Source organism: Watersipora subatra, chromosome 7 (genome assembly GCF_963576615.1).
Source record: "Watersipora subatra chromosome 7, tzWatSuba1.1, whole genome shotgun sequence".
NCBI lineage: Eukaryota > Metazoa > Bryozoa > Gymnolaemata > Cheilostomatida > Watersiporidae > Watersipora > Watersipora subatra.
Window position 1 is genome coordinate 20,373,786 of NC_088714.1, and position 14,903 is coordinate 20,388,688.

The window sequence follows — 14,903 nt, forward strand, 5'->3', positions numbered from 1 at the left end:
TCATCTTTTACAGGGTGTATAAACTACTTATATGAATAAAAATGGCTTGCTCGGCAAAATCGTTAGTGAACGATAATGTAACCTTATCTGATTCAGCGACTAACACGCCATCCTACTAGAATTACTTTGACATAGCAGATGTGCCTCACTATCTCAATGAGACAGCAAACATGCCCAGTAAAACTGGCTACAAGTATATCTCAAGCGATGAGGCCCAAGCAGCAAATACTGCAGAAAGTGGTACCAATTAACCCTACGACACATCTGAACAACATTGTTAGACATCTGCTATTGTATATGTAACAATAATTTAGATATGAAATACAATGAAAGCATTATACTCCCGTAAAATATGGTCACACACTGATAAGGCATAAGACATAATTCCATAGCATAGAATTTAGTGAAGCAGAGCCTAAACATCTGTTTTGCATAAGTGAAAGTGATAGAAGGACGTGATTGGTTGGAATTATGTATAAGCCAAAGCAATGTGAGCTTTTCTTACGAAAGGTAAAAAAAGACAAAAAGGATATACATGAGCAATCTTTATTGTGGTAATCAATAGCCATATTTTACAACATGTTTTCCACACGTTACCACAGCAAGTAAACTAACTAAAAAGCAGTATACAACAAAAAAACTAATGTTTAACTAAAAACTAATGAATAGTCTAGCTAATATAGTAATGTTGGAACTGAATGCATAAAATATGTAAAAAGCAAGCTTGAGGACTGATATGAGTATTGGTTAAACAAAACGTGGACAAATAAAAGTTCTGTGAAAATAGTTACGCATATAACTAGATCAGCTCAAAAAGCTACAAACTATATTGATGGCATACGGACTGCAGTAAATGGCTATTTGGCTGCTCTAATAAGTGATTTTTGATCTTTCCGACTACCTCGTAAACAGAAGCTGTTAAGCTAGAAACTTCAAGCGTTATCTCTCCTTAACCAATCGATCTTTGTAGTCTGATAGATAGACGATAACAGAACACTCTGAGAACAAGTGACATAGTCATCTCTCATTCTTGTTTAAATCAAAATAATATAATCACCAGAAGCCAGTGAAGTGCTTTCATAAATCAGTCATAATAGCCTTTGATAAAACTAAACTTAAGGTATTCATGAATTGATTTAACCAACTATTGCACTCGGTTTTAATTTCAGGAAGTGTGCTTCCTCTATGCAAATCTTGACGTGAAACAACTATTTTATACGTGCGTCACATTTTATAATGCATTATGTTAATAAAATATGTATTATACAATGTATATTTGCACTTCCCTGTTAATTTAAATGTCATAATTTTTTCTGAATTGGTGGTGATTATTTCCCCCTCTTACCTTGTCATTTCCATTGATGGTTTATAGAGTATTAAAGACACAAGCTTGCATTGCATTGCTTGCTATATACAAGGTAACAATGTATGCAGGTTCATAATTAGTGAAGATCAGACCAACCGGTTATTATCATATCTATGGTTTTCCACCTTTATCAAAGAACTTACCTTGTCTACTAACATAAAGTAAAATAGGGCAATCACAAATGGTGACTACGTACTATCAGTTATGCAAGGGTCTCGTAATCCATTACTTATTATCGGCGAGAGCGGCCCAGACCAGTATGAGCCCCGAAAGTGATGTGTTGGATGAAACTTCACCATCTAGCTCACGCCTTATTGGCTGCTGTACACGAGAAAAAAATGGGGCATGCTACACTTTTTTTAGTTCGTAAGATGTTATTACAAAGGACAGGGTGCCATTCTTGTTCATGCTCACAACTTATCGCTGGCATGCAAAAGAGAAAAGTAAAAATACTAAGGTATTTCGGGCGATAATAAGGAGCCCGGAGGCAATGACCTGCCATGCCTAACATTTACAATCTGCAAGAGCTCTGTCTTTTTTTAAGGCTCGGGCCTCGCAAGCTGTTTTCAATTAGGGGCTTGGCCAGACCCTCGCTACTTAGCTACACTGAAATATGATTGCAAAGCAATAGCTGCATTTAGAGACTATCTCACTTCTACCTGGTGGCTTCATCCGATCTTGTATCTAAACTCTCTTAAAGATGAGCTTGTACGAAATTTGAATAGACTTTATCGGAGTGTATCAGTGTTTGCTATTGTTTCCAATCGTTTTTGATATTTGAGGTGATCTGATTGCCAGGATGTTTCAAGATTAAAATCTACAAAACTTGATCGTAATTAAAATGCTTAGGTCAAGCAAAAGTGCGATTATGACGTCTATAGTTGCGAAAAACTGACAGAATAGAGACGCGTAACGCTACAACTTGAACACAATAGCAAATACCAACTATGGCAGCGATAACATCTAGTGATGTCATTTCCCGCATATTTTTCTTCTGATTGTTTTAACCGTGATCAAATTTTGTCAGTTTTTATATTTGGACATCCTGGCAGTCAGATCACCTCAAACATAAAAAACAATCGCAAAGAATAGAAAAGTACCGATACTTTCTGATAAAATCTAATGAAATTTTGTGAAAGTTCACCTTTAAGGCTTCTCTCCGATTGCCTATGCATGGGGATATGCAACTGGGTACATACGAGGCCAACTGATTTGGTGAGGGTCTGTTGAATGTGATAGGTACACAACATCTAAAGCTGTGACGCAAGATCGTCATAACAATTTTAATGCTGACAAAAACGCGAACTTCAAACAGCGAAACATAAAGCTATTGTTAGCCCTCAAGATGGCTTTGTATTTCCATATACACAATGGCACAAGTTATGAATCTTGCCACCTTCTCAATCGAGACTGAGTCGGGTAGGAATCGTTGATTGGTGAGAACTGGGACCCAAAATGTTTATAACAATTTTGATTACTTTGGGTGGTGATAAGCAATGCTTACCTTACAAAAAACTGTTATCAAACTATGCGAAAAATGTTTTAATTCATTTGTAGGTCTTCAAGAGAATAGCTATTATACCCATAACATATTGCTGCAAGCTAGAAGGCAGCATATTGAAGATGACTTTGAGTTCATTCGGATGTGTATGACTAAAGGAATACTTACTAGATACCCGTATCTCATGCGAGATAATTTTTTTAATTTTGTCACACATTCGCAGGACAGAAACCAAAAAACAGGACGCACAGGGAATTTGAAAGTGCCTTTAATGCAATTTCTGTAGGAAACTGTTTACTTGATGAGTAACATTAGCTAACGTAGAAGCATTTGAACCAAGTTTGCATTATTATGTAATAAAAGCCAAACTGGATATAAAACTATGCAAATAGCTAAAAAGCTTTTCACAATTAAGGAGACAAGGGATTCAGATTCAAACAAGTTTTATGCATTTGACACAGCCAATAGAAATCGTCTAAAAACTGGCACAGCCAATAGAAATTGCCTAAGAACTGGCACGGCCAATAGAATTCTTCTAAGAACTGCTGCTGGTGATTCCCAAACTAATGTGTAACATGTCCCCATTTTTACTGTGTTACTAATAAGACATTCTAAGCATAATGACAAAATTTTATTGCAGATAAATATGAAATATACAAACCCTATAATACAATTGCTCTATGCAAATGGCCGACTAGTGCCGGCAAAACACTTCAACTCAGCTCAGGTGGTATGGTCAATTATTACAAACACCATGACCTGCATTTGCACTGTACACATCAGATTTTAGCAGTTCATTTGAGATTATAAAGTGACCACAACATCACCTCGTTCATATAAGCGCCTTAACAGAGTAGAACTGCAGTACCAATCTTGTTTGGCCATGGAATGTTGTTTAAAACTAGGAGAGGTAGATGAATCAGCACACTCAGTGGGCTTCTACCAGCTCGTGTTCTCCATCTTGTCAGAGGTGTTTGAATAAAATAAACCTTGAAAATTCCTGGTTCCTTTTAAATACAATTTTTACTCCAATTTAATCTAACAGAATATTTTTTTAAATAAAAAAAGATGAAACCAAGGCGCTAGAGCCAATGATATAGAGCTATCTTATTCTATCCTCCATGGTTGATCAGGCAATGTTGTCTTCTATTGCTAGAGCAGTACCACTGTTTCTACAATCTTTATATAAAAATGACAAGTGGTCACTATTATAGCCTTCTCATAACATAGAGAGTGACAGCGCACCACTTTCCTTATCCATTTTATGTGTCCAGAACGATTAGCAAAAACTTTTCTCTCAATTTTCATACTCATCGGAGGTAAAAAGGCCAAAGCACTCCCTATTATTCCACAGACTGACAACATACACTCTCTTGTGAGCACTTGGCTATTTACATAGATACATATAGCGTCAATCCAAACACACTTATATATACTACACCAAATACACTACCTAATGCAATCTTTACTTATATATGAACCATGTACAGTCAAACATGGATAACTCGCCCACGGATAGCTCGAACACATGGTTAACTCGAACGGTTTTTTTTGTTCGTTCCCACGTAATGATAAATCGCTATAGATAACTCGACCTCAACTCTGTTAACTCGAACAGTTTTTTGCCCAACGGCTACCGAGACGGTTGTTATCGCTTTAGAAAATCACTTTATTCCAAGTCATAGAGGTAAACTTCAACTTTTCGTAAATCATAGGCGTCGTTATTACCACCGTCGGCAAAATATTTTTGTCAACGACTTTTCTAAAGGTTTGGTGAATTTTGATTTTACCAAACATCCGCTTAGCGATCGCCTTTCGGAAGCATGGAAAAGTGAGGTGACCTTCGCATAAACTTCAAGAAAAATCAGCAAAATTGATCTCGGTTAAAACGCTCAAAAGAAAAAGATGACTTTTCTTCTGAGCATTTCAACAACGATCAAGTTTTGCCAACTTTAATCTAAAAAACGTCCTGGCAATAACATCACCTCGAACAACAAAACAATCTCAAGTGATAGAAAAATCTCCTACACTTTTTGATAAAAAAGTTTAAAACTTTACATTAGAAGCATTTAATTTGAAACAAGCCATTTATGCTTTTGATTTCTATTATAGTTTGTATATGTGCATGTATCTACTAATAAATAAATAAATACATGGACTTGTGACAGTGCTCTGATAACATGAACGCTCTGATAACTTGAACACTTTCGCTCGGTCCCGTGAAGTTCGAGTTATCCATGTTTGACTGTATATCTGTCCCTCCGAAGTCACAGCTAAAGGTTGAAAAAAGTTGTGGACGCAACGGGATTCAAACTCGTGACTTGCAGCATGGTGGACTGACATTTCAATACCTGCAACAATTGATCACCATCTAATGATTCGCTGTGCTTTATCGACACACCTGACTGCCAGGGTTTTCATACATATGTATATGAAACGATACAATTATTTCATATTAGCTATAATTTGGCACTCTCTTTAATAAGATAGCGCTGATATTAAACACTCAGTGCAGGTCAATCAAACGATTGTAACAAAACATCTCAAGTTCGAATGTCACTCTTGGGCTGAACTCTTGACCGTGCAGAACAAAAACCTGTGAAATACCGCACGCGTTTCAACACCTACACACTGGGTAACACCTACATTTGTTAACACCTACGGGCATTAAGAATGGTACGCATGGCATACATTCTGTTCGGTAGTACTTTATATCTTCCAGGTTGACCGTAAGAAGTGTATTGTTACATCATGATCATAAACGTCAATATATAGAAATATTTAGGCGGTTACATACTTACATTACAAAGCGTATTTGTTTGTTGTGTCTAAGAGCTATTAACCGTTTTCAATGCTACATAAATCATGAACAACAAATCTATTTTTAGTATCCCAAGTTCAGTCACAGACGGGAGTGAAAAGACGTAGTCAAACAATAAGCGTTAGCAAATCCCGATACAAACAATATACTGGAGAGTCGGAGTGCAAAATTTACAGCTAGCATAAAACTGCCATAGACCTAAAGTAATCAATACCCAAGGGTATTAAGGTACTACTAACAGGTGAGGCATTGCATGAAAACAGATGGCATAAATAACTACATAAAATAGGCAACATTTGCATAAACAACAGCCAATTCTCAGAGTCCGTATGAGATAGACTTTTTACACTCGCACGATCTTTGCCTCCATCTTCTCTTTGATGCTGTGAGTGTTATGAAGAGAACCGATTAGCATTCTCATATATGTGCCACCTCCCTCACCTTTGCACAATCTTCCTGGATTCGCAAACACCGTCTCACTGCCGATCTACGGAAGAAAGTTTTTCGTGACTAGTGAATGAGCTGTATACCAGTGAAGACATCTAAGCGAACATTGCAGTCATACGTGAAATGCTAACAATATTAATAGATGGAACAAAAGCGTAATGAAAATAACTGTGCACAATTATATAAAAAATAAAATATAAATAATATAAAAAATAAAGTGAAGGAAAATGCAACCAGGCAAAACAATAAAATTTTTCTGTAAAATTAAACAATTAAATTATATTTGAAAGTATGTAAACCTAATTAGCTGACATTTTTCTGTATCAAGTTTAGTTACTAAAATGATAGGCCTACATTCTGCAATTCAGATTCAAATAATTCAAGTCTTATCTAAGAATACAGTCACACCTTGACATATGAGTGCCCCAACATACGAGGAATCTGAGATACAACACAAAATTGAGATACGAGCATACAACATGCATTTCGATGTGGGCTGCTAGGTGGTTGAGTATGCGAGACGGCTTTCGAGAACTGCATCGCTAAGTCTTCCTCTTCGGATCAGTTTTAAAAGGGCTGATTAAAAGTTGGTAAAAAGTGCCAAGCCGGAAAACAGTAAAAAATGAAAACAAAACGTAAACTAAGATTGGTGAAAGACGAAAACCAATTTTAAATGTGTGACTAGAAGCCTAAATTCATATAAGTTAAATTTGAAGTTTACGTTACGTAGCGTCACAAAAGTGTCGTGTGCCGAACGCGTTTCTGAAAAACTGAAGAATGTCTCGCCAAACTGAAATCACTCTCACACAGCCGTTCGTTGGCTGCTACTATCTGATTTGAAGGTGAACTCCATGTAGTACTGCACATAATAACGTTACATATTATTGCAGATCATAACTCCTAAATTAGACCAATTAAAACATGTTTTTCCATTGTAATACCCACTTTTAGGTGATTTTCAAAAAGATGGGAACGAATTAATTTGTATTTAGTATTTTTTATAGCAAATAGTGCTTTGAGACACAAAAGAGTTGACATACAAGGTCAGTCCCAGAACGCATTAAGCTCGTATGTCAAGGGTGTATTACATGGTCGTGTGATGGAAGAAACTGTTCATCTCAACTCTGACATATCTCAACTCTGACCTAAGCATATGTAAAAAATGATTGAGTGGCCATTTTGAGTTACTGTACAGACCTGAGAGCGTGTATTCAGGTCATCCAATAGGAAATGACAAAATTAAAAATATATGATTTCATCCATGTTAGAGAACCATAGGAGGTTTTTGCGCTACTTCATACTGCATACAAAAGTGAATCATTGAATTCTTGCTAGACATCTACAGCTCACAATGACATGCGCTAATCAACCTTTAGGATTATCAGATATAATATATAAATTGTTGATACAACTTCTATGACTAGACAAAATGTTTGGTTTATTTTATGCCAGCTTATTTTAACTAGTTTTAATCGCTGATATTAATTACAATGTTGACTCTTTGGAGGTTAGTAAAGGTCAGCGGCTAGACAACGGGTAACAGGAGTACGCAGCGCGTTATACGGAGAGTGCTGTGATCGATTATCAATGCTATATATACATGTAAATCATCGACTATAAAATTGACACGCAAACATGATATTAGTTAAAGAATGACCAGATTCTAGAATATTTCAATACTCAACTTGTCAGGTGATCTGATGGTTTGACACTTGTGACCAAAGCAGAGGCGTATGAAAGATGATAGAGAAGAAAGAAAAATATCGTTTTCTTATTGCAATCTATGTGGCAGTATTAATTTGGTCAATAAGTTATTTCTATTTCCGATCCGATGGCCTCTGGCTATAATCATGGCTGTATGTCAACTCGATATGAGAGACTCAATTTACTGAGATGCTAGTGTTACAAATCATAGTGTCTGGACTAACTAAATAAAGACTTGCTGTCATATTCAGTGAGGTGGCAAAAAGATATCCTTTAAAATTATTTTCATTTTCTCAGAAACAATCTTATACAATTAAAATTTTTCAATTTAGAAATGATCATCTCACGGATAAAAAATAAGTTCCCGTACTGAGTAATTACACACAACGGTAAACAATCTAATAATTTATCGCTCTATATTTAGAATGCTTTGGGTTACTTTTTTGGGTCACTTAAGGTTATAGCTTTAGCAATTATCAGTTGGGTTACAACATCAGTTGTGAAATGGAATTGTCTTGAATTATATTTTATCACCCTTAGCCAGTATGAATAGCCGAGGAGAAAAATTGAATAATCGTGCTTTATCCTAGTGAATAAAGCTAAATTATAGATTAAGGACTTCACTTGCATTTCCATTGATCGTTTCTATTATTATCGTTTCTATTATTATCACTCTTTCAGTAGGTTGTAAACGTCTAAAAAGTAAACTAGCAAGGAGTTAGTGGAGTTTGCCTTTAAAAAGCAAATCTTGCACTAGCTTTGCTAAATGCATTGCTGCCCATTAACAAATGCTTATTTGTTATGCTTTGACCGAGATTTGAGCTTTGAGCGCAAAGATTCACTGAGTCGATAATGTAACTTTGAACAATCTTTTCGTCATCATACATGTAACATCATCTCATGGTAGGCTAGCATGGATATCAACAGTTTTGTAATTGAAATAGTTTGGATATTGGGTACGATGCATCTATACAAGCTCTTGACTGACAGTTCATGCTCTATTTCAGTCTTTTCATTATTATAATTGAAATGGAGTTTACTGAACCTTTTCAGAGCACCTGCTAATCAACTTATGGTACTAGATGAGGGTAGCAAGTTGAATGAATAGTATGATAGGTTAACAAAATCTGGTGTTTTGTATAGTGTACTAATATATTATTTTATGTTTTATCTTTTATTGTCGTAAAAACACAAGTTAAATCTATGTTTTTTATCAATAAATCTGATAAGGTTTCAGTTAGCACAGATAAAGCTAAACATTCCCTGGCTCACCCGATTCCAGTAGTGGAGTAATTTTGAAACATTTGGTGTTATTTATATACCAGTTTGCAAAACGTTAGGATAAATGAAAGAATACAAGCTTTAGATAAAACTGAAGTAAATGCAATGATAGCTTTTGGGCTTAACAGTCATCGAACTAGTAACAACATTTTTTTTTACTAAAACCGGAAAAACTTTTTAAAGAGATTTTCTTTCACAAGACGTAGACCACACGAAACTAGTAATGTAAAAGTAGGAGAGTATTTTGCTGCTGTTACATGGCCATTTTTGGAAGGGAAATTCGAGTCAGACCGAAGAGACCCACTGACCATTCCCTATGAGAATATTTTTTTGAAATACTCCGACCAGCTGATGTGTATCAGATTTAAAACCATTGGTGGGGTGTTCCACGGGAGAAGAGTAGTAGTGTGAGCCATTGCTCTCTGGTCCATATGTTAGCTTTATCCATGACGACGTGACAACTTTTATTCATAGTCACCATGAAAAAAAAACACATTTCTGGTAGCTGAAAAATATAGTTCAATAATGATGCTATGTAACTGCAAAAGACAGTTAACTAAGATGATGCCTAACCTTAATAACAAGAATAAAAAATGTCATTTACACGGATTGCTTTGAATGGAACAGCGAATTGTGTCATGAAAGATTTTTATTTACACTGGTTAATTTGTGGAAAACGGAGCTGGTGCAATTTATGATTTATAACAATAGATTATTTGCTGTCATATCAACGTAGCAACGCAGTTTGATGGTGATAATACAGTACATGTGTAGATTTTATAGATTACAGTGAATTGTGTTATGAAAGATTTTTCAATTAGTTGATTGGCAAGTAATCTCCTAGTTTGTTATGTGACATCAGCAATAGTAAAAGAAACGCCCTACTAGTTGTGCTGTACATTGATTAAATGCTTTATTACTGCTACTTTCTTGGCAAGGTGAGCATCTTTTAGAGCTGTAATAGATAACCTTTCCAGCACTCACCACAGAAAAGCAGTCTTAAGACTAGTTTACACTATATCACTGTACCTCAATGTTGATGCCACGATACTTTGGTGATTGTTGATGATACCGATGTTCACACTACCACCAAACCAATCCGTGTTTACATGAGCAAATACTCCGAGACGTAACGTTCTCATTTTTTTTAAAAATTTTTCGTGAAGAAACCTTTTTAAGAATTTAATTTCGTTTATGATAGTCATCGCGGGACTAGCATTTGATTCAAAATAGAAATTCGAAATAGAAATTTTGAATCAAATGCTAGTCCCGCGATGACTATCATAAACGAAATTATATCGAGCTATCAGCGACCGCGAATTACTATCACCGAAATGATTCACATTTGATTGATTTCATTGATTTGATTGACATTCACAATGATTCACTCCATGTTATTATAGTAAAAATGTTTCTGTAAGAAATAGAACCAATATCTCTGACTACCCAAGTATTACTAAAAATGTTTCTGTAAGAAATAGAACCAATATCTCTGACTACCCAAGTATTACTAAAAATGTTTTTGTAAGAAATAGAACCAATATCTCTGACTACCCTAGTAGTTGGCATGACTCATCTCAGGCTCCACAACTAGGAATCAATCTCTCATCAAGCCTGACTAATCACTTACAAAGAAAATAAATTGTAGCAAAGATGAGTGTTCAAGGTAATTGACATTTGCAGAATTGCGGAGATGATGTACATTAGAGCTAGTAAGCGGCATGGGAAAACATCTGTAATCCTTTCACGACCATTATAAGCATGATGCGTGAACATCAAGTTGCGTGCAGCGGTAACCATGTAGGTATTCACTAGCCAATTTTGACAATGAAATCGAATGACACAACGGCTATTTTATAAATGCACATTTGGAATGGATGTTTATGAATAGATTCAAAGAAGATGGTGTCTTTTAGAAAATAAAGTATTCAAGTGCATTATATAATTAAACCAGTCAAAACCTTAAAATTTTGTCAGACCTGAAGCTAGTTCAAAGCAAAACTATCATGATAGGAAACTGAATAGTCAATAGATGAAAAAAATGATTTAGAATTAAAAATAGATTTGATTACGTAATGTTGGTAATGGTTTCAAGGAAAGGCTGTTTCTTTAAGCCAATGCTAAACTAAAGGAGATATTTAAAGCAAGACCAACAAAGAGGATAGTAGTAGAGTGATAACAGAGAATATTAGTGTGTGTAAAATATGAACTGAAAACTGATATAGTCTCATGCAATGATTATAAAGTGCCTGGTTTAGATCTTGAACTCTCTCACACTAAAAGCTGAATTTATAAAACTAGGAAATAATTGATCAGTTACAAAGGAACTATTTTTGAAATTTTGTAGACAGTTTCATAAAATCTCCATTAATTTAATGGGGATATTTACTGAATATGCACCACCATTAGGTGAACTAAGAGATGAATTAGTCTAATATTTTAATTACCATAGCTACCTTCTTTGATTAGCAGACACTTTCACACAAAGAGAGGCCGATTCTTTTCATTTCCATTAGTAACTTGGCCCTGACACTACTTGGGCCTGACACTACTTGGCCCTTAGACTCGTGTTTAATTGTAGTGTCCCTGACACTACAATTAAACAATTAGCAGCAAAGTTGCATGAAAATGCTGTGAATGTTACGCTTATGTCATACCAATGTCAATACTGTAAAGTGACAGCAAATTTTCAAGTTGAAATGGGGTACCTATCTGTAATGTCTAATGTATGCTCAAAGGCGTCTTGTCTGTTCATGTAGACTGTAGAGAACCTGCCTTGTTGAATTACTTCTGCAATTGGTAAACTACAACATGTGGAGCAGTTGAAAACTGTAAGAACTAGATGGGAATGTTATAATGAGTCTATATTAGTCTAGGACCTTATGTTCAAGGACATTTTCAAAATTAGTCTATTTTTATTATTATTGGCCGCGACAAGAATTATTTCAATAATCATTTTATGGTTTTTGATAACTTTGCAAAAGCAAAACTAAAAAGGAAGTGATAAGACAAGAGCGAACAAGTGTTTTAAACCAAGTGTCACTTGTCACTTGACAGAGCTCGTAGGATGATATTACAAGCACCTGTCAAACCTGACAGTACTCAACATTGATCTGTGAAGCTGTGATCTGATAGTTGTACATCTTTACACATACACTATGTTGTTGAGGGAATTGTACATTTACATGCTGCGCAGTGGTTTTCAGCAAATTAGCCAGAGAAGAGAAATTGTATAAATCGAATCGCCTGATGGAGAAATAGAATCGATCATGGATACCGAACATCAGAAACGGCCTTTTTATGCTTCTGTCATCATTATACTTTTATTCACAATACACATTCACAAGGTTTTACAAACCTTAACACAATTTTTACAAAGTAATATATTTTTAATAAGTATTTTTAATAATATATTATTTAAACGTTACTTTAGGATTTGCCACCTACTTTTTGAAGTGTTGGCATCGATAACGAAGTTATCACCTCATCATCCTCATGGGTGCCTCATGCCGGTGCATCATCCTCGTAAATAATTAAATTTAAGTGAAAACGATCAGAAGAATAGAAAAAAACAAGATTAGCGGGACAACTTTTGTACTAGTTTATGGCCCTCGATGAATCTGTCTCCACAGCAAGAGAGCTATGTGCAGCCACTGTGCAATTGCCGTTTCCTTGCTGCGAATTTGTACTAGCTTCACACTGGTCAGTGCGCAGTGATTTCAGTGCGAAGACACGTTTCCATGATTCGGAGAGAGCGCAGCTCTGAAATACTGCGCATCATGGAAACGTAGTGATTGAGTAAGCTAAACAATGGTACCATTTTAAATTAATTTACTTCCTTAGAAATGACATGAGATCAATAAATCTGGGGATATCGCCATGGGAATGGTAGTTTGTAAGTAAAATATCAAAGTATCTTTGAATGAACCAAACTTATTGTCAGTGGCTACCAATGGTCCGGTATCTTCATTCATTCAATATTCATGTGAGAGCAGAGTATATATAACGCTACACTATTTTCTATTAAACCGAATACTGAACTAGAGCTTTCCCATACTGAAACAGATAAAAAAAATCAGTTTTGGAGGTAGTTGTTGTTTTGCGCAACGAGTGATTACTGGTAAAACGCAATTTAAAACGCCACTCAACGTATTAACATTATCCAGGGTGATAGGATGCGCTTGCAATGAGCATCCGCAGGACAACGATTCCCATGGGCGCCATTCTAATCCTAGTGATTTATCGCTGGAGTAACCAGGATGAATGACTTAACCCTCCTTTTCACATCGACATCTGTGCACCATCTGCTTAGACTCAATGTTGGTTCACACCAAATGTCGGTGTTGTCCTCTCAGCGAATACTCGTCCACTATGTGTACTGTAAACCGGTGGCATCATCAATGCAACGTGGATACGTTGAAAAATATTGCAGCTGTCAAACTTGTCCGATAGTTCATTGAGCATCCATGACAGCATATGCCATGAGCAGCGCTTCAGCTATGATGATTGGCTATCATAGATTGCTCAATCTATATTTTCTTTCATAACAGTTGCTGCAAGAATAGTATTTCATATTTTCCGTGACCGCATTATATAATGATAACCCAAAACCATGGCCGAGTTTGTGATAATGTGAACATCCTTATCACAGACAATCACAGATGTATTGTGTGATTGACACCGACATATAGCGATAGAGTTTGAACCAGCCTTTAGGCTATGATAAGCCTCTCGCTGACAAGACACCCTTTTCGAATCAAGCCTCTTTTGGAAAGTTGCCGAAAAAGCTTTCGCAAACAACAGAAACATAAATCACGTGCAGTCACACATTTCTAGACATGTGAGAGTGTGAAAGTGAGTGACCAGACCACTGAAGACAGACTTGACACTAGTAGCAAACCAAAAACGCTCTGGAATGGTCATATGAAGATCTACCAGCAAACCCGATGAAAGAGATGAGTTGCTGAAACTCTGCTCCGATAACAATGACTAATTTCTAGACTTATAAATTTGTAAAAAATGTCATCTAATGATTTCAGGAAACCACTGAAGAGAACCAAACTGTTTAAAACTAAAATTTTTTTGCTCTGCCAAAATTGAATACATAAAATTTTTTGTTTGAGTAAAATTTGTTTACTATGAACTTATTTCGGGAACTGAAATGAGATCCGAATGGTTCTTACTAGTTCTAATATCCTTTATGAAAACCAAAAATACCTGCAATTAGGAAAATATTACAAAAGAGTTGATTTACTGAGAAAATACTACAAGAACATAACCAGACAGCACAATTCTCCAATGTAACAGTCTATGAGTTTTTAGGAGAGCGTCTCGAGGGGGATTACAAGGAAGGAGAACTCCCGATTAGATTATCCTGCTCAATTTGTGGCCGGCTTGCAACTTGAGAAATTTTCACATAATTCTTGTATAAGGTCATTTTTTACCATAAATATTTAAAATCTGCTTTCAGTTGCGGTAGCTATGATGCAATAATGAAATATGTATGACAACAAGTATGACGCTCATGACTATATGGCATTCAACAATATTCAGTGAGTAGTACATAACAATTCACTAACACAGGGTGTTACGACACTTGTGAAAATTACAAAAATGCTTTTCACTGCTATTTTACATATAATTGCCCATAAACTGTGTTACGACAAAAGTGTTACGACATTTCTACTAAATATGACACAAATGCTTTTGACAACCATTATACCTGTTTAGTGCCCCTATATAGTGTTGTACATGAAAAAGATATTGAACGATATACAGTACTG

The 14,903-nt window shown here is 35.7% G+C and overlaps 1 protein-coding gene across 1 annotated transcript in view; it reads right to left on the minus strand.

The window, feature by feature from the left end:
• Positions 1-5,590: 5,590 nt before the first annotated feature.
• The window catches only part of LOC137399915 (DNA polymerase alpha subunit B-like), an 87,586-nt gene continuing 78,273 nt past the window's right edge, over positions 5,591-14,903 (minus strand). Inside the window, exon 15 of the mRNA XM_068086177.1 lies at positions 5,591-6,175. Within this exon, the coding sequence (XP_067942278.1) occupies positions 6,032-6,175 (144 nt within the window). The 3' untranslated portion in view covers positions 5,591-6,031. The remainder of the gene's footprint in view (positions 6,176-14,903) is intronic.